Genomic DNA, 23596 nt, shown 5'->3' on the forward strand with positions numbered 1-23596 from the left:
TACTTATGTATGAGCGAGCTACTTTTACGAAATATCTTAATGTGCCACAGAATAAGTGAGATATTTATATTCTTAGATTTCGATTAGGTTGTGGGATTATAACCTCCCATACTACGCAAATTCAATTTTGATAAGCATTTTTTATATCACTTTCAGTTTAATTATAGGTTTTCCAAACTTCACAGACACACAACTAATTTTAATGAATTCAAGTACCAGTTCATTAAGCTTTATTAGTAGATCTCAAATCCGGATTATTTTTTGTTTCATGTCATTTGTTTCTGGTAATAAAAATTGATTTGATTTGATTTTATTTAAACCACAATCTAAGTAAGCCTATATCTTTTACACTTTTTGTAAACATTTTTACATTTACCATTAGTTGTAATCTTTGGTTGTTTAATTTCTTGTGCACAATAATTCCGCTGCATCTTATAAAGCTCAAAAGCATTTGAACTTAAAATAACTTATTAAATTATTTAATACCGAAATTTGTAAGTAGAAGCGCGCACACCTTGTTGTTTAGAAATTGGAAACTTTTAGTACTATGAAAGGCACACCTGATTGTTTTGAACAAACAATTATTTGAGCAATATTTTGCTTTGCTTGCTCATATGCGCAGCTTGTTTATCAGCGCAAACAAAAAGCACACAAATGTTTTTGCTTTTATTTTATTCCGACACCTGTCGCAGAACCAGTCGCCACGAGCTGCTCTCAGCCACTGCCCCAAAGCCCCCAAAGCCCCAGAGTGGATCCCATCCATCGGCTCTATTCCCTTATGATCACCAGGTATTCAAACTTAACAGCAATTGTCTCTTAAGTGTTGAAAACAACTGAGAGGCCTGAAGCACTTCCTGATAATAGTTATGCTTTCTAAAACTCTATTCAAGTTCAGTGTATTGTAAACTGTTTTCTGCTATCACATTTTAAATGTAAGTCAAGGTTGTTCTAACTGTTGTAAAGCTAATCGGAAGTGTAACATTTTAAAGCAACATTGATAACGCATATTTATAGATAGGCAACGTGTTATCTAAACTGGTCTCGTATCACTTCACTCGCAATATCTATCAATACTCGCTTAACATCGGAGATACGTAGCTATTTTACTGCGGAAGCACACAAAATATAAGTATTTGTATTAAAATTGATTCACAAAATATTATTCAGCCTAAAAGTGGACCAACTAAAACCTAAATACTAAGCTTAAAACAAAATATATATATATATATATATCTCAGCAGTTCATCGAATGGCAATCTGCCGGATGCATCCGAATCCATGGATAAGCTGCTCCAGTTTGAGCCCACATATTTCACTTACCTTGGAGTGTCTCATAATTGTTGTTTACATACTCGGACTAGCTCAGTCCAAAGCCCCTAATTAGTGGCACTTCAGACGGACACCCTAGTACAACCAAATCCATCGTGGAGGGCTCAACTCCGCCCATGACAAACCGTGGACATGTGGAAAGTTCGCATTTCGTGTCAGTGCAAAAAGGACCAGCGTCATGAAAGGACCCACTCTGAATTTACGAAAAACTCCTAGCAAGGATAATGGCGTTAAGCAGGTGGAGAGTTTGGCCAAACCGGAAACTCCACCACCGAAGTTTGTTGAGGATTCCCACCTGGCATTCAATGTCTTGGCCAGCGAAAAGTTGCCCAACTATGCCAGTCTGGATCTATTCCATAGAGCTGTATTTCAGTGTAAGATTTGAAAAGTATTCTAAACCAACATTTAAATATTATTCTCTCATTTAGTGATGTTTTCGGCCCAATGCGTTGGCATAATGCCGCTGGTGGGCATTCGGGAATCTAATCCCCGCCGGGTTCGATTTGCCTATAAGTCCATACCCATGCTCGTTACCCTCATCTTTATGGCCGCCACATCCATAATGTTTTTGAGCATGTTCACCCACCTCATCAAAATTGGCATCACAGCTAAGAACTTTGGTAAGATCGGTCAGCTACCTTTATTAGCTGATAGTTAAAATGGGTATTTGTATTTTCACAGTGGGTTTAGTGTTTTTTGGCTGCGTTTTGGCGGCCTATGTGGTCTTTATTCGCCTGGCCAAAAAATGGCCAGCAGTTGTGCGGTTCTGGACCAGAACGGAAATGGTTTTTACCAAGCCACCGTATGAAGTACCCAGAAGGAATCTCTCGCGTCGGGTGCAATTGGCTGCCTTGGCTATCATTGGCTTGTCCTTAGGTGAGTTTCTATTTTCATCATGATGTACTAAACTATCTATCTTCTAACTGTTAGGTGAGCATGGTCTGTACCAGGTATCTGCTATTCTAAGCTATACACGCCGCATTCAGATGTGCGCCAATATAACTACGGTGCCCAGTTTTAGTAACTACATGCAGACGAACTACGACTACGTGTTTCAACTGCTGCCTTACAGTCCCATCATCGCTGTTCTCGTACTGGCAAGTAACTTATATATTTTTCCTTATATATTTTTAAGAACCTTCATATTAGTTAATCAACGGAGCGTTCACTATTGTGTGGAACTACATGGACCTGTTCATCATGATGATTAGCAAGGGTTTGTCCTACAGATTCGAGCAAATAACTGCTCGCATTCGCAAATTGGAACACGAAGAGGTCTGCGAATCCGTATTCATCCAAATCAGGGAGCACTTCGTCAAGATGTGCGAGCTACTGGAGTTTGTGGACAGCGCCATGTCCAGTCTCATTCTGCTTTCGTGTGTCAACAACCTGTACTTTGTGTGCTACCAACTACTCAACGTTTTCAAGTGGGTAACCAAGAGAATATTTTCAAATCATTATAGATTTATATCTAATATTATTAGCAAACTGCGTTGGCCCATCAACTACGTGTACTTCTGGTACTCCCTGCTCTATCTCATTGGACGCACGGCCTTTGTGTTCCTCACGGCAGCGGACATCAATGATGAGTCCAAGCGCGGACTCGGAGTCCTCAGAAGGGTTTCCAGTCGCAGCTGGTGCGTGGAGGTGGAGCGCCTCATATTCCAGATGACCACGCAGACGGTGGCTCTTTCCGGCAAGAAGTTCTACTTCCTCACCCGACGCCTGCTCTTTGGAGTGAGTGCACCCAATGCATAAAGAATGCCAGTTTATGCTCACACCTCTGAACTTCTAATACTCCTCTACTATAGATGGCTGGAACCATTGTCACCTACGAGCTCGTCCTTTTGCAATTCGATGAACCCAATCGCCGCAAAGGACTGCAGCCACTGTGCGCCTGATGGACAACAACAGCCACCACATCATCATCAACACACTACCCAAACCCACTCATTTGTCATGTCAGCTGAATGTGACAGGCGCCACTATTAGTTGTAAATACTTAGTTGGTAAATCGTTTAAAAGGGCCACGCCCCCCTTGGAAATATCGAGGGCACTTTGCACGCCAGATTGGCAAGTTGCTTAGTTAGTTAGTGCTAGTTTGGCCATGCCGCAGGGCGAGACTTTCCATCGGGCGGTCTCGAAAGGTGTGGCTATCACTTTATACACTTTCTGATTAAATATTGTATAAAATATATTTTTGTAGTGCTCTTTATTACGCAAATCTACGGCCTGCTTCCGGTTAGCAATGTCCGCGCTTTGGACGTGGCGGATATCCGGTTTCGTTGGTGCTCGCCTCGCATTTTCTACTCCCTTCTCATTGTGATTCTAAACCTCAGCGAATTTGGGGCTGTCATCAACTATGTCATCAATGTGGCCATCAACTTTCACACCTCCAGCACGCTTTCGCTGTACATTGTCTGCCTTCTGGAGCACCTCTTCTTCTGGCGACTGGCCATCCAGTGGCCCAGGATTATGCGCACCTGGCATGGAGTGGAGCAGCTATTTCTGCGGGTTCCCTATCGCTTTTACGGCGAGTACCGGATAAAGAGGCGCATCTACATCGTGTTCACCATTGTCATGTCATCGGCATTGGGTTAGTAGCTGCTTAAATAATTAACTTAAATTTAAGTGTTAAATAACCTTTTAAGTGGAACACTGTCTGCTGCTGGGCAACTCATTTCATCTGAGCAACATGGAGCGCACGCAGTGCAAGATTAATGTTACCTACTTCGAGAGCATTTACAAGTGGGAGCGTCCACATCTCTACATGATCCTGCCCTACCACTTCTGGATGCTGCCCATCCTAGAGGTGGTTATCCTTAAAGGGTATCTAAGGGGTATCTCAAGCTAAACTAGTATTTTTCAGTGGGTTAACCAGACCATTGCCTATCCGCGCTCATTCACCGACTGCTTCATCATGTGCATTGGCATTGGCTTGGCCGCCAGATTTCATCAGCTCTACAGGAGAATCGCTGCCGTTCATAGGAAAGTGATGCCCGCGGTGTTTTGGACTGAGGTTCGGGAGCACTATCTGGCATTGAAGCGATTGGTGCATCTGCTGGATGCTGCAATAGGGCCACTGGTGCTCCTGGCCTTTGGCAACAACATGTCCTTCATTTGCTTTCAACTGTTCAACAGCTTCAAGTGAGTGCAGTTACCTATTTACACCGTTTAAATCAATAATATTGTATAATTCGATTACAGAAATATAGGAGTGGACTTCCTGGTGATGCTGGCTTTTTGGTACTCCCTAGGATTCGCCGTGGTTCGCACCTTGCTAACTATTTTCGTGGCCTCTTCCATCAACGACTACGAACGCAAGATTGTCACAGCCTTGCGGGATGTGCCCTCCAGAGCTTGGTCCATAGAGGTAGAAGTATCATTTACATATAATAAGGTATACTTAAAAGGATATAAGTTTATTCGCAGGTTCAGCGCTTTAGTGAGCAGTTGGGAAATGATACGACAGCTCTGTCCGGCTGCGGATTCTTCTACCTCACCCGCTCACTCGTCCTGGCCGTAAGATAGTCCAATAAAATAGTACAATTCATGTTGCTGACCATGTTGCACACCAATCTAGATGGGCACCACAATTATCACCTATGAGCTCATGATATCGGACGTTATTAACCAAGGTTCCATCAGGCAAAAGACTCAATACTGCAGGGAATATTAGATCCTGGAATTTAGCACTCGAATCTCCATTTCAAGAACACATTTAGTCATAAGTGTCACCCCCCAATGCAACCGCACCAAAACCACATTCGCGAGATCCTAATCTGCAAATAGTTCGGCAAACGCCCCTTGTTTGTGGCGTGTCCTTAGTCCTTACGACCTGAAGGACCTCTTTTCCATTTGCTACCCAACAGCCAAGCCATGCAGCAGTCGGGTCAAAGTGGCACCAAAAACACGCTTCAGCACGCCATCGGCCCGGGTGAGTGGGTTAAGGATTAGGGCTTGTAGTTTAGTAACTCGGTTATGGTTCAGTTCTGGTTATAGCCCAGTTCTTTGGAGTCCTGCCTGTTGCGGGGGTCTGGCCGAGTTCTCGACCGGAGAAGGTGCGCTTCCGCTGGATATCCTTGTCCCTGCTTGCTGCTCTCATCCTGTTTGTTTTCTCCATCGTGGACTGCGCCCTATCCTCGAAAGTGGTGTTCGATTATGGTCTGAAAATCTATACCATAGGTGAGCTCACTATATTTTCCATAGCTTATTGACCAGCAATCCTTTCCTGATCCAGGATCTCTCAGTTTCAGCGTGATTTGCATCTTCTGCTTTGGGGTCTTCCTGCTGCTATCCCGTCGCTGGCCATACATCATCCGTCGCACGGCGGAGTGCGAGCAGATCTTCCTGGAGCCGGCGTACGACTGCAGCCATGGACGTGGCTACTCCAGTCGCCTTCGCCTCTGGGGAGTCTGCATGCTGGTGGCCGCTCTGTGTGAGCACTCCACCTATGTGGGCAGTGCGCTGTACAACAATCACCTGGCCATCGTGGAGTGCAAGCTGGATGCGAACTTTTGGCAGAACTACTTTCAGCGGGAGCGGCAGCAGCTGTTCCTGATCATGCACTTCACCTCCTGGTGGATACCCTTCATCGAGTGGACCACCCTGTCGATGACGTTCGTGTGGAACTTTGTGGATATCTTTCTGATACTCATCTGCCGCGGCATGCAGATGCGGTTCCAGCAGATGCACTGGCGCATCCGGCAGCATGTGAGGCAGCAAATGCCGAATGAGTTCTGGCAGAGGATTCGCTGTGATCTCCTGGACCTCAGTGATCTGCTGGGCATCTACGACAAGGAACTGTCCGGCTTAATAGTTCTGTCCTGTGCACACAACATGTACTTTGTTTGTGTGCAGATTTATCACAGCTTTCAGTGAGTTGATTGGATTTAATGATTGATTTAATTAAATTTTATTTTGAATACCTATGGTATACATTCTTAACCATTGTATTGCTTCAGATCCAGAGGCAACTATGCGGATGAGTTATATTTCTGGTTTTGCTTGTCGTATGTCATCATTCGCGTACTAAACATGATGTTCGCCGCATCCTCTATTCCCCAAGAGGCGAAGGAGATATCCTACACCCTGTATGAAATACCCACTGAGTTTTGGTGCGTGGAGCTCAAGCGACTGAATGAGATTTTTCTATCCGACCATTTCGCACTCAGTGGCAAGGGATACTTTCTGCTGACCAGACGTTTAATATTTGCAGTAAGTTGGCCAGTACAATAACACATTTTACTGCATTTTAAGCAACTTAATACTTTGGATAACTTTGGATAGATGGCTGCTACTCTGATGGTCTATGAACTGGTGCTCATTAACCAAATGGCTGGATCCGAGGTGCAAAAGAGCTTCTGCGAGGGCGGCGTTGGCTCCTCCAAGAGCATATTCTCCTAGTTCTAGTTTCAAATATGCATTCATGTGCACCTACTGTGTTCTTTAATCGCACCTAATCAATCACCTGTCCGATGATATCTATGAATACAATGCGTGTCTGAAATGTTTGGTCGCAAGTGTCTCAATTATCACGTCCATGCTGAAGAGCCATTTGTCTGTCCATGGACTTCAAATGGAGCGGTCAGTGCAGGAGAATACCCTGCATTATACCCTTGGCAATGGTGAGTTGGGTTCTCCGTTCTCCAGATCTCTTACCTGGCCCTTCCAGTGCTCATCGTAGCCCGGATTTTCGGCGTATTTCCGCTTTCCGGGATAAAACCCACTGGCAAGCCGGAAAATGTTCGCTTTCGCTGGTTTTCCCCCTTCATTCTGGTTTTCGTGGTGGCATTCACATTCGTCATCGTTGACTTTATGCTCTCAACTAAGATTGTGCTGAACGACGGACTTCAGCTGTATACCATAGGTAAGATCTATCTAGGAAAGTAGTTTGCTATCCTTTCCTGCAATTTATTTTCCGCAGGTTCTTTAAGTTTTAGTGTGATTTGCATATTTTGTTTCGGATCCTTCATAAAACTGGCCCGTCAATGGCCCCACATCATCCGGGAGACCGCGCTATGTGAGCGTATCTTTCTGAAACCCTGCTATGCGAGCCAAGAAGGACTCAATTTCAGTCGAGTTCTAAGGCGTTGGGCATTAATCCTTCTAGTGTGTGCTCTATGTGAACACCTGACCTATGTGGGAAGTGCGGCTTGGAGTAACTATGTGCAGATTCGGGATTGCAATCTGATAGTGGGATTCGTGGAGAACTACTTTCTGCGGGAGCGCCAGGAGGTATTCTCGGTGGTTGATTACCATGCCTGGATGGTGTTCTTCATAGAATGGAACACCATGGCCATGACTTTTGTGTGGAACTTTGGCGATATATTCCTGTTTCTCATGTGTCGAGGCTTGAAGATTCGTTTTCAACAACTGCACTGGCGTATTCGCCAGAATCTGGAAAAACCCATGGCCAAAGAGTTCTGGCAGGAAGTGCGCTCTGACTTCTTGGATCTGGACAATCTGCTGAAGCTCTACGACAAGGAGTTGTCTGGATTGATTCTGGTCTGCTGCGCCCACAACATGTACTTTATTTGCGTCCAAGTCTACCACAGTTTTCAGTGAGTTCTAAAACGCTTTTATATATAAGTTATTGCCCTGCAATTGATTCTCTAACATCTTGTGGTTCCACATAGTCTCCGCTGCCATCAACGCCAACGAACGGTTAAGCGCGACATCGACACTTCTGCGCTGCGCCGCGGCCGACGCCTGCTGCGCCGCTGCCGACGACTTCACTTGATTGCTAGGGACTTAGGGAAACATTTTGTACGCTAGATTTAGTTTCAAATGATAAATTGCAATAAACGGTCGCTTGCGATCTTCAAAATCAAATCGATAACTGTAATTATTAACTGGCGCCCGAACAGGGACCAGCGAATAAACGCGAACGAAAGACAAAATTCTAAGTCGCGGAGCAAAATCAAAATTTTGCTAAAAAATATTCGTTGGTTAAATTGTGCCGAAGAAACTCCCGCGAGTTATTAACAAACAAAATTCACGGTCGGCTATAAAATAAAATTGTTTGAGAAAAAAACAGATTTTCCGGAAGAGGAAAATACTTATCGGCATAGCATTGCCCATTGGTGGATCACAGTTTCTGTCAGGCCAGCCCGCAGAAAACCTTCTTTGGAGTGCTGACGTGGATTCCCCAGTAGCCCAGGCAAAAAGGACAACATTCACCCAGCCAGGAGGAGTGACCGCAACAATTCTATGTTAAATAAATGCAAAACGAAGAACAGCAATTTCATCGAAAAGGAGAAGGAAAAGTAGAAGTAGAACGCCGAGAATAACGGAACTACAGAAGAGCAACACGGATAACAGTTAACAGTGCAACCCAAAACGTAACGGCAGAGGTAAAGACGACGAACGGCAGAGAACGGCTGCGTGAACCAAAGTGCAGACAAGAAGGAAAAAAAAAAGAACAACAACAGCACAGCCGTAGCAGCAGCAGCAGCCCGCCAAAAAGAACAGGAATAAGAACACGTTGACGACGAAGAAGCTGAAGCTGAAACAACCGAAGAGGAGGCAGAGAGACTACAAGAACCTGGAAAGTACACTGGAAAAAACATCAGCAATTTGAAATTCAGGCATCCACCCATAATAAAACATAAGTATACCAAAAAAAAAAAAAAAAAAAAATTTAAGTATATTATTATTATTATATTATTATTATAATATTATTATTATTATTATATTTTTATTATTATATTATTAGTATTATATTATTATTATTATATTATTATTATTATATTATTATTATTACATTATTATTATTATATTATTATTATTATTTTATTATTATTATTGATATTATTATTAATACTATATTTTCAACCCAGTTCCTAGAGATCTTCTGAAAGGAAAATTTTCCTATTTACTGTTCCTTTCTGGTACACTGTTCTCAAAGCAAAATAACCGCGGTGAGCTAAAATTTATTGCATGCAAAAATAAAAAAAAATATAAAAATAAAAAATAAAAAAACAAAAACAAAAGATAAATAAGCAAACACATACACACGCATTCCATATTTTCTGCCCACAACTTTTGTTAAGTTCAAATTGGTTTAGGCTTGTTTTGTGCAGGTGTTGTCCGAATTAAAAATCAGTATGGCAAATCCTAATAATATAATAAGACCATCAGCTTTTAGTTCAAACGAAAGACCGGTGCCCTCAGAAAGACACGACCTGCCTGAACAGCATCGCGTAGACATGAGTGTCGAACAGTTGACAGCATTAATTGGCCAAACGGTGGCCCAAGTTTTACCTGGATTGATAAAACAAATGAACAACAATACTCTTGACTTTACTGACGTGAGCGACCAGGTCGTCGAGCCCGAATACAGAAATAATTTAGCGGACTTTGACAGGGTGCCTGATATCGTAAAATCGATCAGGGAATTCTCTGGAAATCCAGCAGAATTCGGGTCTTGGAAAAAGAGCGTTGATAGAATCATGGAGACTTATACCCCATTTGTGGGTACTCCAAAATATTATGGTATACTTCATACCATAAGAAATAAAATTGTTGGAAGTGCTGATGTGGCACTCGAGTCCTACAGCATTCCGCTGGACTGGAAGGCCATGTCGAGATGTCTCACTCTGCATTACGCAGATAAACGGGACATAACTACCTTGGAATACCAAATGTCAACTTTGGTTCAAGGCCACCAGCAGTCGGTGGAAGACTTCCACCAAGACGTCTACAAAAATCTGTCGCTTATTCTAAATAAAGTCGGCTGCATGCAAATGAGCCGAGAATCCGAGCACTTTGTTACAAAAATGTACAGAGAAAAAGCTCTGGATACTTTTATCAGAGGCCTTCGAGGGGATTTACCTCGCCTTTTGGCAATAAAAGAGCCAGCTGATCTCCCCTCAGCTTTACATTATTGCCTTAAACTTGAAAATCAAACTTTCAGGTCAAACCATGCGGCGAATAAGGGTCAACAGTCGAGTTTCAGAGGAAACGAAAAACCCATTCCGGCACCCCGCAATTTTCAGCCGTCGAATGCCTTTGGCCATCGACAGCCTCCACCGGTCCCTCCACGACATCCCATGAGGAGACCTCCACAATATTTAGGCCAGCCATTCCCGGCGCCAAGGCAACACGTGTCTAACTTCGGTAATGCACCGTTCATTCCACCCCGACAAAACTATCAACAGCAATGGCAACAATATAATGCCCCACCCCGTCCCTTTGCGACCAAACCACAACCAAGACCAGAACCAATGGACGTGGACGGCAGTGTACAGACGCGAAACATTAATTATATGAATAGACCACACTCGGACATAAACAAACGACAAAAGAACTACAACATCCAAACAGTGAACATGAGACAGCCAAGTATTGAAGTAACTGGGTCCAGTTCAAGCATGACAGGCTATCAACGGTCGATGCAAGATTATGAAACCCAGAACAATATAAACGGCACACTAAATGAATACTGTGATGGACAAATAGACAATTTGGACAGCGAACAACGAGACCACGTGTTGCATTTTTTAGAGTAGAAGACTCCTCACTACCATACTTCGAATGTAGAGTGGGGAGTGGAAAGGTTTTAAGCAAAGACATTATAATAATAAGATGCGTAACGGCCATACATTGGTTTTGCACTATGCAGCCACTTTTTTGGTGACGACCAAAATTGCTCTCTTTTCGCTCGCCTAAAATCGTGAGCGTTAAAATCTAAAAATAGAATTGTCTTGCTTGTATGAGTAAAAACAATAAAGGAGATCGTGTGCATGTGTGCGTGCTTATGCTAGAAGACGATTTTAGGGACGAAATCAATTTTGATCTAAGAAACAAATTTGATTAATGTTTTGGTCAATTTCGATTCGTAACTCTTATGGTTTGAAAGAAGTTTTTTATACCCGTTACTCGTAGAGCATTTCTTACCACCCATAATTGCGCGCTCTTTTAAAAATATCAAAATAAAATAAAATTTAAGTGAATCTTATTTGCATTTTAAATACTGAAAATTGGTAATTTTTATACTAGTAATTTGACAAAATATCTATAGTAAATAATTAAAATGTATATAAAGTAAATTATTAAGACTACTGTAATTTAAAACAAAGAATTTAAAAAAAAAAAGGAATTACATTTAAAATATTTCATAAAAATAATTCATAAACTAAAATATTAATTATAAAATAAATAAAAATATGGAAACTCTTTATTGGAAAATTGATTTCATTGATGCACGAAGTGCGGACATAAGCACCGAAGAATCATTGACGTCTTATATTTTTCACACGTCGCACGCTGAATACTCTAATGAAAACTATTCTAATATAAAATCATATTTGAAAATTATTATGCATTATTAGGTACATAGATTGTGCTATTATTATTTCTATGTTGAATTTAAATAATTGTTATGTTAAGGCAATGCAAAACTAGAGTTTTTAAGTGGTGGCAATTTATAAAAAATAATATAGATTTAAAGTCTAAGAACTTCTAAAATGAAGGGCATATTTTGTCATTTTTACAATGCATGTGCATACGTGTGCACCAATACAGTGGTCAGCTGTCGCTGTATGCGTACAAGAGAGCTGCTGGCTCTAGAGCTCTCCGCTCACTGGCTTTTGAACAAAATTTCGAGAGAGCCTGGAGCCACTTGAAAAGCCACCACGAAAAAATCGTGTGCAAAAAAATCGTATGGCGTTACGCATCTTGTTATTCTAATGTCTTTGTTTTAAGGGTGTTGATTGACACAGGCTCTAATAAAAATTACATCCAGCCCAATTTGGTGACGAACGCGATACCAAATAACAAGCCTTACATAGCTGATACTCCAGGCGGTGATGTAAAAATATCGCATTACAAAAGAGCAAGCCTTTTCGATTTCGAAATAAAATTTTTTTTGTTACCAACGCTGAAGACTTTTGACGCCATACTTGGCAAAGACACAATGAAGGGAATGGGAGCGCAAATTGATTTGAAGAACCTAACCATGACACTGGAAAACGGGAAAAGAGTTGTTCTCAAAGAAAAACAGTTCGAGGCTGTTAGCACAATTAGTCCGAGAATAAAACACTTAGAGGTGGAACAGAGAATGATATTGAATAAAATAATTGATTCGTATCCAGGTCTCTTCGCAGACCCGAATCAAAAACTAACCTACACAACAAGTGTAAGGGCAGCAATCCGAACTATATCGGATACGCCAATATACTCAAAATTCTATCAGTACCCAATGTCTCTTAAAGACGAGGTACACAAACAAATTTCCGAACTTTTACACGATGGAATCATTCGACCCTCAAGGTCACCTTACAATTCACCAGTGTGGATTGTACCAAAAAAACGCGACTCCTCTGGCAAGAAAAAATACAGGGTGGTAATTGACTATCGAAAACTTAACATGGTAACGGTAGCGGACAGATACCCTATCCCTGACATTAATGAAGTGTTGGCCCAATTGGGAGACAACAAGATTTTCTCAGTGCTCGATCTGAAAAGTGGGTTTCATCAGATTCTTTTAAAGGAATCTGATATCGAAAAGACCGCCTTCTCCATCAATAATGGAAAATATGAGTTTACACGACTCCCATTCGGTCTGAAAAATGCACCGTCAATTTTCCAGCGCGCACTGGACGATATTCTTCACGAACATATCGGTAAGATATGTTTCATTTATATTGACGACATCATCATCTTTAGTAAAGATGATGAAACACATTACCAGAACCTTGACACTATTTTCAGAACTCTTCAGCAAGCCAACATGAAATGTCAGTTGGATAAATGCGAGTTCATGAAGAGAAAAGTGGAGTTCCTAGGCTTCGTCGTGTCCGACAAGGGCATTGAAACCAGCCCAACCAAGGTACAGGCAATCTCAGACTTTCCAATTCCAAGGACACTCAAAGAACTGAGATCATTCTTGGGATTATCCGGATATTACAGGCGATTTATTCCTAACTACGCTAAGTTAGCAAAACCACTTAGCTCGCTTTTGAGAGGGGAGGATGGTCGAATTTCCAGGACATTATCGTCAAAAAAATCCGTCTCCCTTAATCGCGAAGCAATAGAAGCCTTCAAGAAATTGAAGAGCAGCTTGGTTTCTCCAGACGTAATACTCCACTACCCGGACTTTAAGAAAGAATTTCACCTAACAACGGATGCTTCCAATTTCGCAGTAGGTGCTGTTCTTTCACAAGAGAACAGACCCATCTCATTTTTATCGAGAACACTCTCGAAGGCGGAAGAAAATTATGCCACGAATGAGAAGGAAATGTTAGCCATTATCTGGGCTCTAAAAAAACTAAAAATTTACCTTTACGGTAAAGCAAAGGTGAAAATCTTTACTGACCATCAGCCTTTGACCCATTCTCTCAGTAGTTGGAATGGAAATGCGAGGATTAAGAGATGGAAAGCATACCTTGAGGAATATGACTACGAAATTTTCTACAAGCCAGGCAGAGAAAATACTGTAGCCGACGCTCTGTCCAGAGGACCGACAGTCGAACAAATTAACACAGTAGCCTCAACAATGCACAGCTCTGACAGTTCGAGCCATGGGCTGATACCTAGCGTTGAAGCCCCGATAAACGCATTCAAGAATCAAATTTTCTTCAGGGAGTCCGAGTCAGAGAACTACTCATTTAGCATTCCATTCCCGACATTTCAAAGGCATTTAGTAGATCGCAACTTGTTCACACCCGATAGTCTCTTGTCAGATTTGAAAGAATATCTTAACCCATCCGTGATTAATGGAATTTTCACATCCGAGGATGTAATGGGGAAAATTCAAATTCTCTACCCCATCCATTTTCAGGGTTTCAAGATTAGATTCTGCCAAAGCAAAGTCAAAGACCTTGTTAACGAAGCCGAACAAGAGGAAGAAATACTTAGGACACATAACAGAGCACACAGAAATGCTGTGGAAAATAAAGCTCAGTTGTCCGAAAGAGTATACTTTCCTAAAATGAGGAAAAAAGTTTCGGCTATCGTGAATCAGTGTTTGGTGTGTAAGACTGCTAAATATGACAGACATCCCACGCATCCAGAAATAAGACAAACTCCCTTGCCAGAATACCCCGGACAAATTATTCATATTGACATCTACTCGACAGAACGACATCTGGTGCTCACGGCGATTGATAAATTTTCCAAACTGGCCATGGGAAGAGTTATCAAATCCAAAGCTGTAGAAGACATTAGGAAAGCCCTAAGAGATATCGTGTTTTATTATGGAGTGCCTAAATTAATAGTAATGGACAATGAAAAGTCCCTCAACTCAGCCTCTATCAAATTCATGTTGACAGACCAGCTGGGTATTGAGCTCTACAAAGCACCTCCGTATAAGAGTACAGTAAATGGACAGATAGAAAGATTTCACTCCACACTCTCTGAAATAATGAGATGTTTGAAAGGAGATGGAACACATAGGGGCTTCGAGGAACTTCTCGATAGGGCCATCTATGAATATAACTACACTGTCCATTCTGTCACAAAAAAACGACCTCTAGAGGTGTTCTTCGGCAGGATAGCTACCGTAGCTCCAGAAAAATATGAACAAGCTAGACTGGACAATATAGACCGACTTAGGCAAAAACAGGAAACCGACATAGAATACCACAACCGGACAAGAAAGCCCATAAAGACCTATATCAAAGGGCAAGAAATTTTCGTTAGGGTTAATACAAGATTAGGTTCTAAGTTATCAAGTAGATTTAGGAAGGAACTAGTTAAGGAAGACCGAAGTACCACAATATTAACAGAATCAGGGAAATTAGTACATAAAAGTAACATAAGATCATGATTGCTTCAGAATAATTACTGTGGCCACATCGATAGACAAGTAGAACATAGAAACATTAAACGTACTGATTAACGTAACCACGAGAATTAAATTTGAAACGATTCGACTTTGACAGACGAGTTGGCCATAGGTTTGCAGAATTAGATTGGGCTCGTGAAAGAAGAGATTGCGTTGTGAATGCGTTTCTGCGGAGCGAGTTTAAATTGAATGAGACCAGTAGCCTACTTGAAAACAATATACCGATTTCTGCCTTGACGGTCAAATAAATGTTAAAACTTTCACACGTTCTCGCTTTACACAACGGAACTACAATTTGAATGCCATTGAAATCTCCATATTGAATCAGTTAATTCCTTATTTCTTATATTTTAAAACATGATCAGTAAAGGAAACTAATAATAATAAATAAATAATAATTTAATTTGAATAATAATAAAATTTACCAATTAAAGACGAAATGTACGGAATCAATGCCTTCTGCAAAGGTTCCAATGGTCTAAAAATATGTAGATATAAATTCATTAGTAATTTAGTAAAAACCAGAATTTTAATAGAAGCAATCAAGTTGTCAATGCAGAACACATCCGAGTTGCACAAACCTCGAACGCACGCAACAATCAACACCTGGCATTCAAACCATTAATGCTGTGCCCAAACTACCACGAATCACCCCACCAACGATGCGACTCAAAAACATCCCATCCTTATGATGACCGCTCGAGGACAAGCGTCAATTAAGAGGGGAGGAGTTATTGCCCTGCAATTGATTCTCTAACATCTTGTGGTTCCACATAGTCTCCGCTGCCATCAACGCCAACGAACGGTTAAGCGCGACATCGACACTTCTGCGCTGCGCCGCGGCCGACGCCTGCTGCGCCGCTGCCGACGACTTCACTTGATTGCTAGGGACTTAGGGAAACATTTTGTACGCTAGATTTAGTTTCAAATGATAAATTGCAATAAACGGTCGCTTGCGATCTTCAAAATCAAATCGATAACTGTAATTATTAACTTATATCATAAATTCAAAATAATTTCACCTAAAATATAGAGTCAAAGGAGGCTTCATGGATGAGCTGTACTTCTGGTTCTGTTTGCTCTACGTGATCAGCCGCTTGATGAACATGATGCTGGCCGCTTCCTCGATTCCGCAGGAGGTCAAGGATATATCGAATACCCTGTACGAGGTTCGTTCGAGTCCTTGGTGCGATGATCTGGAGCGCCTAAGCGAAATGCTTCGCAATGAAACCTTTGCACTCAGCGGAATGGGATACTTCTTCGTAACCCGCAGGCTCATCTTTGCTGTGGGTACTAAAACAGAGATATCTTCAGATATTCTTAGAAATCCTTTTCCTTTTAGATGGCTGGTGCTTTGATGGGCTACGAACTGGTGCTCTTCCGGCAAATGGAAGGTGCCGTGGTGCAGAAAAGTATTTGCAGTCGCGGAGCTGGCTCCTCCATGAGCATTTTTTTCTCTTAGCCCCTCTAAGCACTTCATTTTCATTAATATATACTACATACATAAGTCCGTCGAGAGCTGTTTACTTCGCATTTGCACAAGATTATGCACAGATAAGCGCACAATTGGCATGGGGCCAACAATTAGCACTAAAGAGTGGAAATTTGCGGGTTTGCCATTTGTCTGCGGAGGATTAGTTGTCAGTCGAGCACGGAACATGGCCAGAACCACTGGGGATCCTGCCAAGCGGCGCAGGTGCATAGCTCGCATCAAGTTCTGGCGAAGATCGCGCGTGGGCAGCGAGTAGGTGGATCCGGTTGAGTTTGTTTTCATTTTAATCGGATTGCTTATGATTACCAGCACCACCTTGGGAACCATTAAATACAGAGTCGTCTCGAAATCTACCAAGCAGTTTAAGCTTTCTTTGAGTAAGTTTTTCTATCTGTTTTTCTTAATAATTATTATTTATTTAACTCCTAAGTAAAAGCTTGGCTTCTGCGGTTCCGACAGGAGGATTATAAATACAGTGGATCTTTTCAGGAAGCCATCAAGCCCGGTAATGTTTCTAAGCTTATTAAATTTTCCTCAACTTCTCTAACAAGTTTTTTCCAGTGCTCATAATCGCACAGATATTTGCTTTGATGCCAGTTCGAAAAGTGAGCTCCAAGTTCGCCGAGGATCTGACCTTCACCTGGTTTAGCATGCGAACCTATTACGCCCTGGTGACCATCCTGTGCTTTGGGATTAGCTCCGGATATATGGTGGCCTACGTGACGAGTGTGTCGTTTAATTTCGATTCGGTGGAGACGTTGGTCTTCTACTTGTCCATATTCCTCATCTCATTGTCGTTTTTCCAGCTGGCCAGAAAGTGGCCAGAAGTGGCTCAGTCCTGGCAGTTGGTGGAGGCCAAGTTACCACCTCTGAAGTTGCCCAGGGAGCGCAGATCTCTGGGCCAGCACATCAACATGATCACCATCGTGGCCACCACTTGTTCTCTGGGTAAGCAATGATTTTGTTTTACTATCTACTTAACTTACTGGTTACTTTTCAAGTGGAGCACATTATGAGCATGTTGTCCATGGGCTACTATGTCAACTCCTGTCCCCGATGGCCACATCGTACTTTAGACAGTTTCCTCTACTTGAACTTCTCCTCGGTGTTCTACTTCGTGGACTACACCCGATTCCTGGGCATCGTGGGCAAGGTAATCAATGTACTGAGCACTTTCGCCTGGAACTTCAACGACATCTTTGTGATGGCTGTTAGCGTGGCTTTGACTGCTCGTTTTCGCCAGCTTAACGACTACATGATGAAAGAGGCTAGATTGGTAGGAATTCTCTTCTCAAAATATAACTTCGATGAATTTAAGTTATGCCGTGTTTAGCCCACCACTGTCGACTATTGGATGCAGTGCAGGATTAACTTCCGGAACCTTTGCAAGCTGTGCGAGGAAGTGGACGATGCCCTGTCCACCATTACCTTACTCTGCTTCAGTAACAATCTGTACTTCATCTGCGGGAAAATCCTCAAGAGCATGCAGTGCGCTGTTTAATCTCATTTTTTAACATTTATTTGATAATCAGTTTTTTATCTTTATATTTCTAGGGCAAAGCCGTCTATGCTGCACGCCCTGTACTTTTGGTTCTCACTGGTCTATCTACTCGGTCGCACCCTCATCTTGTCCCTGTATAGTTCCAGTATAAACGATGAGTCCAAGCGACCTCTAGTCATCTTTCGCTTGGTACCTCGGGAATATTGGTGCGATGAGGTTGTAACTATTTCCTTATACCAGAAACTTGTATAATACCTCAAAATTTTGCAGCTAAAGCGCTTTTCGGAGGAGGTTCAAATGGACAATGTGGCTCTGACAGGCATGAAGTTCTTTCGTCTGACACGCGGCGTTGTCATTTCGGTTTGTTTACCAAAAAAAAGTAGTGGCAAAATATCCAATTATAGGACTATACTATATCCGTAGGTGGCCGGCACAATTGTGACCTACGAACTCATTTTGCTGCAGTTCAATGGCGAGGAAAAGGTGGCCGGCTGTTTCGAAACCTGAATTTTGTGGGAGTGGCAGGGGGTTAAGTCCGCAAAATATATACTTTGTTGTTGCTGTTCCTTAATTATAGATAAGTGCAAAACAACAGGTGTTTCTAATAGTCATTGGGCACCCCACAATGTGGCGATTCAGTTGGCTTGGCTAATCCTTCGAAGCAGTTTGCCACTGCGAGTGGAATCAGCAGGTCCTAGAATGAAGATCCTTCCGAAGCTGGAGAGCAAGTGGCGCCGGCTGAAGAAGAGGGTGACCAGGCCATCACTGGTTAGGAAACTGGATTTGGTTCACGAGAGGTGGGATTTGGTATCTTAAAATAAAGGTCCTAGAGGCGAACTTGAAATACCTGAACATTATTTATTCTTGGTATAAAACTATAACTATATTTTAGTGCCCGAAAGAAGGCATTTCAGGAAAGCTGTGACACCTACAAAAATCAGGTTGAGAATGAGTACGAGATAAGGAATAGTTTGCCCAGTAAGTAGTGATTAAACTAATATTATAAGTAATAAGTGATAATCCTAGTTCAAATAGAGCTGTCCCATGGCGACAGGGAGGCATTCCTCAGCGATGGAAGCTTCCACCAGGCGGTGGGCAGAGTGCTCCTGGTGGCGGAGTTCTTCGCCATGATGCCAGTCAAGGGAGTGACGGGAAAACATCCTTCCGATCTGAGCTTCTCCTGGCGCAACATACGCACCTGTTTCAGTCTGCTCTTCATCGCCTCGAGCTTGGCCAACTTTGGACTGTCATTGTTTAAGGTGTTAAACAATCCGATTAGTTTCAACAGTATTAAGCCCATCATATTCCGGGGCTCTGTCCTGCTGGTCTTGATAGTGTCTCTTAATCTGGCCAGGCAGTGGCCCCAGTTGATGATGTATTGGCACACGGTGGAGAAGGGTCTGCCGCAATATAAGACGCAGTTGAGCAAGCGGAAGATGGGTCACACCATTTCGATGGTTATGCTGCTGGGCATGATGCTATCCTTTGGTAAGTAATATACTATACTATATACTAATGAAACCCATAATGCCACGACAGCGGAACATATCCTGAGCATGGTATCGGCTATAAACTACGCCTCTTTCTGCAACCGCACCGCCGATCCCATTCAGAATTACTTTCTGCGCACCAACGACGAGATCTTCTATGTGGCCAGCTACACCACAGCTCTGGCCTTGTGGGGCAAATTCCAGAACGTGTACTCCACCTTCATATGGAACTACATGGACATGTTCGTGATGATTGTGAGCATTGGACTGGCCGCGAAGTTTCGCCAGCTCAACGATGATTTGCGAAATTTCAAAGGAATGGTAAGGAAATGTAAATTGAAACCCAGCAAATGACTGAGAAGCAATAATTTCTTGCAGAACATGTCACCCACTTACTGGTCAGAGCGTCGTATTCAATACAGGAATATATGTATATTATGCGACAAAATGGACGATGCCATATCACTAATAACAATGGTGTCCTTCTCCAACAATTTGTATTTCATTTGCGTTCAGTTGCTGCGGAGTTTGAAGTGAGTAGTTAAACCTAATAACATTCAGTTCATTAGTTTATTCATACCTTCATAGCACTATGCCTTCGGTGGCCCATGCTGTGTACTTCTACTTCTCGCTCATCTTCCTGATTGGTCGCACTCTGGCGGTTTCACTGTACTCCTCGAGTGTGCATGACGAATCCAGGCTGACTTTGAGATACCTACGTTGCGTGCCCAAGGAGTCCTGGTGCCCGGAGGTGAAGAGATTTACGGAGGAGGTAATAAGCGATGAGGTGACCCTCAGTGGCATGAAGTTTTTCCACCTCACAAGAAAGTTGGTGCTAAGCGTAAGGCTATAAAAATGTGAATCTATTGATAAAGTTTAATACTATATCCATTTAGGTTGCTGGAACCATCGTCACCTATGAACTTGTGCTCATCCAATTTCACGAGGACAACGACCTGTGGGACTGCGATCAGAGTTACTACTCATAGGAGGACGATTATCACAAGTGTTATTGCATAATAAATAAAAAATCATCTTGCACTTTATTATTATTGTTTGTTTAAAGCGGTAAAAGGAAACCAACAAAATGTCGCTCTTAATATCAATCGGTTACATTGCCTAATTGTACGTCTCATTATCCACTAGAGAGATTCTACGTGTGTCCGTGTGTAGATTTCACAAGGAATGGTCGCTAGTTCACTTACAGGCTAATCTGCTAACTCTGATGGTGGATGAGATAAATGGGGCACCTACTGTCCACTGGCATGGGGTCTCTCATGTGTCAGCGAAAGTGTCGTGCTTGGAACGCTTGGAATATACAATATGCGATATAAGATGCAAAATTCAGCTAAAGATTTTCAATTACTTATGTTTAGGTTCAGTTTTAGTGTGTTGCTTCTGTTCCAACTTCGTGTTTTCTCTGTTTGCCACTACAAAGGAAAGGTAACATGTACGGAAGGTTGGTGGTTTCTGGTTGCATATGTATGTTCCATTATAAAATATATGAAGCGGAAGCTACACGATAACTACATGATATCATTATGTATGTGGGTGTATATATAGGATCCTAACACATATGAGTCTGTGTCTAATACGATTTCTACGACTGCCAATAAAGAACTACAAAAACTTGTTCGATGTTTTGCTGAACGCCTTCACGCTCACACAGAAAAATGCAGGGGGGATTTCGAGTTGGCTGAGAGAAGGCAAAAATAAAGTATCACAAAGATTGAGATCTTAAATTAAAGCATAGCGAGAGAGCGCAAACGACCGGTTTGGAGGGTTTGCCTCAGTTCTTATTGAAGATGGGGAATGCAGAGGCTCGAGTAGCGAGTGTGGCATGAATGCGTTAAGTTTGCATTAGCGTTTTGCGTTTAACAAGTCTGGGGCATCGCAGGGCCTCAGTGCCGCTTGGCGTCGTATTGCTTGACCTTTTCCGGAATGGCCGCCTTCTCCACGACCACGTGCATGCCCAGTTCCTCCAGGGACTTTACGTAGACCAGCTTGCGCCAAAACTTTGTGCTACAATCGATAAATCAGTATTTACATAATATCTAAATTTAACAATGATAATTATTACTCACCTCACAAAAGGCCGCGCCATCCAGACCAGCGATTTTATCCAGAATGTCGGGTGCACCAAATACATGTGCTTCAGGCTTTTGCGAAGTCGGCGATCAAGCAGCTGATAACACCTGCATCATTAGCATAACGCAGCATTAGAAACCTCTTAAAAACCAAGTCGAACAACTTACCGTTTGAGCCAGGGAAAAGGCGGAACGTTCCGCCTATTGGAGCCGCCATGCAGATAGATCAGCACATAGTCATCAGTGACCAACTGTTCCAGGGTCTTGACCACGTAGAGAAACAAATTGTCCATCACATAGCTGTAGTCAGCCCTGGACCTATCCGGCAGGTGACAGGCGCAAAAGATGACTATAGCGTTCTGGCCGCCAGATTTGAGATAACCGCCATGGGATAGCACACGTTTGTAAGGCTCTATGACCCGCATGTCGATCTCCCGTGTGCGTCCATCCGGTAAAGTGATCTTTTGCCAATTCCGCGAATCACGTCGCTCTTCAGCAGCCGTATACTGCGGCAGAGTTGAGGCAGCCGTGGCCGATGCCGGAGCATTTGGCGTGGGCGTGGTGGCCAAACCGAACTCCAGGTCCAGTTCCAAGTCGTCGTCGTGATCGGGCAGCAGTTCTGGACCCTCGCAATCGTCGTCGTCATCCTCCCCGTCTAAGCCATCAATCAGCGAGCTCGATGGACTTAAAGAGGCCAAATTGTGCTCAATGTCCTCGTCATCGTCGAAGCTGTGATTGGAGATCGAATCCAGGCTAGATATGTCCTCGCCACCAGGGAGAGTAGTCGTTCGCTTGGATTTCTTGCCATTGCCATTGGGCATCAGGGAAACGGACTGAAAGTTGGACTCCACAGCGGCCAGGTACTGCGACACATCCGCATCTGACTCGCTGCTCAGGATATCCGGACTGTTGGCCCTTAGCAAGCTAACCTTGGCGTCCTGCGGCTTGTTCCGAGATTGATTCAGGTTGTTTTTCACCTGCACCGTCTCCGTGGTGGGCACTACGTCCGGAAAGTTGCTCCTCGGCGTCTGTTTCTCTTGCTTCTTCAGCTGAAACGGCTCCGAGTCTGAGTCCGTGTTGGTTGGCGACATCAGTGGATGGCTGTTGGCCAGGGTGCGCTCGATGGTGTTGTGTCGTTGTGGCATTGCCTCCAAGGGCAGCAGCTCCGGACGCAGTATTCTGTTGTCCAGCGTGGAGGTCGTCTTGAACTCCAGGTCCTTCTTATCGTGATCCTGCTTGGTCTGCTCCAATTCCAGGATATTCTTCTCCGGCGCGGTGGGCACAACATCATCCGCCAGCGGCGAGACGCCCGTTGAGTCCGTCGGCGTCTCCGAGATGTCCATTTTGCTCTCTGACTGCGAAGATTCCGATTCCGCGTAGTGCAAACTGCAAATCGATTAGTCATATCTTAGTCAGTCGCCTTTTTGTTTTCGTGCAAAGACCCACTTACCTCATAGTTTCCAGTATAATTTGTGTGGCTAGTGCGAAATTTCAAGGGCGCGCTCATCTAGACACTCATCTAGTCGCTCCGGGCATCAGTGCTGGGTGCATAAGTCAGACTTTTTGGCCAAAATTCGCTGATATTTAAATGCCAGTAAACAAAATTTCGAGAGGGCTCCAGCAGCGAGGTTACCAGATGTTCGCGAATGTGTGTGTGGGTGGTAGTGTTGCGAAACGTGGGTTTTCCATGGAGATCTGGCAGGCCAGTCGCAGTTTTTAAATTTTAGAAACAATTTTAATGATGAAGACATTTTCACTTCCAGCCATTTATCTTTAAAATTTTTAAACAATTGTTAAACAAATTTATTAATATTTTAAGTTACTTAACAAAATACTTGGGTACACAAATGTAAAATATTACGCCAACTAAGAAAAAGTATAGTTAAGTTCAGTTAATTAATTTTAGTT

The 23596-nt window shown here is 42.9% G+C and overlaps 6 protein-coding genes across 6 annotated transcripts; 5 read left to right on the forward strand and 1 right to left on the reverse strand.

Moving 5' to 3' along the window:
* The first annotated feature begins 111 nt into the window (after positions 1 to 111).
* On the forward strand, positions 112 to 3380 carry LOC120448878 (gustatory receptor for sugar taste 64a). Its single transcript, XM_039631093.1, has 8 exons — positions 112 to 330; positions 1239 to 1703; positions 1758 to 1949; positions 2011 to 2205; positions 2260 to 2426; positions 2479 to 2756; positions 2814 to 3066; positions 3141 to 3380. The coding sequence occupies exons 2-8, from the start codon at positions 1508 to 1510 to the stop codon at positions 3228 to 3230; spliced, it is 1371 nt and encodes a 456-aa protein (XP_039487027.1). The 5' UTR covers positions 112 to 330; positions 1239 to 1507; the 3' UTR covers positions 3231 to 3380.
* Positions 3381 to 3436: 56 nt separating this feature from the next.
* LOC120448578 (gustatory receptor for sugar taste 64b) lies at positions 3437 to 5184 on the forward strand. Its single transcript, XM_039630648.1, has 7 exons — positions 3437 to 3476; positions 3536 to 3925; positions 3981 to 4141; positions 4199 to 4476; positions 4537 to 4702; positions 4762 to 4851; positions 4913 to 5184. Exons 1-7 carry the CDS (start codon positions 3437 to 3439, stop codon positions 5006 to 5008), a joined length of 1221 nt encoding a protein of 406 aa, XP_039486582.1. The 3' UTR covers positions 5009 to 5184.
* Positions 5185 to 5208: 24 nt separating this feature from the next.
* LOC120447633 (gustatory receptor for sugar taste 64c) lies at positions 5209 to 6795 on the forward strand. The gene is made up of 5 exons (XM_039629136.1): positions 5209 to 5266; positions 5320 to 5514; positions 5570 to 6206; positions 6294 to 6546; positions 6619 to 6795. Exons 1-5 carry the CDS (start codon positions 5209 to 5211, stop codon positions 6733 to 6735), a joined length of 1260 nt encoding a protein of 419 aa, XP_039485070.1. The 3' UTR covers positions 6736 to 6795.
* A 76-nt stretch (positions 6796 to 6871) lies between these two features.
* Positions 6872 to 16580, forward strand: LOC120447774 (gustatory receptor for sugar taste 64d). Its single transcript, XM_039629327.1, has 5 exons — positions 6872 to 6956; positions 7004 to 7198; positions 7256 to 7892; positions 16152 to 16404; positions 16461 to 16580. The coding sequence occupies exons 1-5, from the start codon at positions 6872 to 6874 to the stop codon at positions 16578 to 16580; spliced, it is 1290 nt and encodes a 429-aa protein (XP_039485261.1).
* Positions 16578 to 20617, forward strand: LOC120447775. The gene is given in 15 exon segments (XM_039629328.1): positions 16578 to 16862; positions 16920 to 16987; positions 17041 to 17115; positions 17172 to 17558; positions 17612 to 17886; positions 17944 to 18098; positions 18165 to 18327; positions 18382 to 18471; positions 18535 to 18908; positions 19004 to 19089; positions 19147 to 19599; positions 19651 to 19922; positions 19980 to 20134; positions 20190 to 20442; positions 20498 to 20617. Coding segments are annotated over 15 exon segments (2985 nt in total). The 5' UTR covers positions 16578 to 16776; the 3' UTR covers positions 20591 to 20617.
* On the reverse strand, positions 20614 to 23472 carry LOC120447773 (protein prune homolog 2). Its single transcript, XM_039629325.2, has 4 exons — positions 23139 to 23472; positions 21857 to 23074; positions 21686 to 21796; positions 20614 to 21623 (listed from the first exon to the last, which is right to left on the reverse strand). Exons 1-4 carry the CDS (start codon positions 23141 to 23143, stop codon positions 21503 to 21505), a joined length of 1455 nt encoding a protein of 484 aa, XP_039485259.1. The 5' UTR covers positions 23144 to 23472; the 3' UTR covers positions 20614 to 21502.
* Positions 23473 to 23596: the final 124 nt, after the last annotated feature.

Source organism: Drosophila santomea, chromosome 3L (assembly GCF_016746245.2).
Source record: "Drosophila santomea strain STO CAGO 1482 chromosome 3L, Prin_Dsan_1.1, whole genome shotgun sequence".
Lineage (NCBI taxonomy): Eukaryota > Metazoa > Arthropoda > Insecta > Diptera > Drosophilidae > Drosophila > Drosophila santomea.

Excerpts from the sequence above, each read along its gene's own strand:
- LOC120448878 (XM_039631093.1), top strand. The coding sequence starts at position 1,508 with ATGAAAGGACCCACTCTGAATTTACGAAAAACTCCTAGCAAGGATAAT. Across the intron at positions 2,427-2,478 it reads TCATCGCTGTTCTCGTACTG|TTAATCAACGGAGCGTTCAC; the intron begins GCAAGTAACTTA and ends CCTTCATATTAG. Across the intron at positions 3,067-3,140 it reads CCCGACGCCTGCTCTTTGGA|ATGGCTGGAACCATTGTCAC; the intron begins GTGAGTGCACCC and ends CCTCTACTATAG.
- LOC120448578 (XM_039630648.1), top strand. The coding sequence starts at position 3,437 with ATGCCGCAGGGCGAGACTTTCCATCGGGCGGTCTCGAAAG. Across the intron at positions 3,926-3,980 it reads TGTCATGTCATCGGCATTGG|TGGAACACTGTCTGCTGCTG; the intron begins GTTAGTAGCTGC and ends TAACCTTTTAAG. Across the intron at positions 4,477-4,536 it reads CAACTGTTCAACAGCTTCAA|AAATATAGGAGTGGACTTCC; the intron begins GTGAGTGCAGTT and ends ATTCGATTACAG.
- LOC120447633 (XM_039629136.1), top strand. The coding sequence starts at position 5,209 with ATGCAGCAGTCGGGTCAAAGTGGCACCAAAAACACGCTTCAGCACGCC. Across the intron at positions 6,207-6,293 it reads CAGATTTATCACAGCTTTCA|ATCCAGAGGCAACTATGCGG; the intron begins GTGAGTTGATTG and ends GTATTGCTTCAG. Across the intron at positions 6,547-6,618 it reads CCAGACGTTTAATATTTGCA|ATGGCTGCTACTCTGATGGT; the intron begins GTAAGTTGGCCA and ends AACTTTGGATAG.
- LOC120447774 (XM_039629327.1), top strand. The coding sequence starts at position 6,872 with ATGCTGAAGAGCCATTTGTCTGTCCATGGACTTCAAATGGAGCGGTCA. Across the intron at positions 6,957-7,003 it reads GCATTATACCCTTGGCAATG|TGCTCATCGTAGCCCGGATT; the intron begins GTGAGTTGGGTT and ends TGGCCCTTCCAG. Across the intron at positions 7,893-16,151 it reads CAAGTCTACCACAGTTTTCA|AGTCAAAGGAGGCTTCATGG; the intron begins GTGAGTTCTAAA and ends CCTAAAATATAG.
- LOC120447773 (XM_039629325.2), bottom strand. Across the intron at positions 21,797-21,856 it reads CCTTTTCCCTGGCTCAAACG|GTGTTATCAGCTGCTTGATC; the intron begins GTAAGTTGTTCG and ends CTAATGATGCAG. Across the intron at positions 21,624-21,685 it reads ATGGCGCGGCCTTTTGTGAG|CACAAAGTTTTGGCGCAAGC; the intron begins GTGAGTAATAAT and ends TATCGATTGTAG.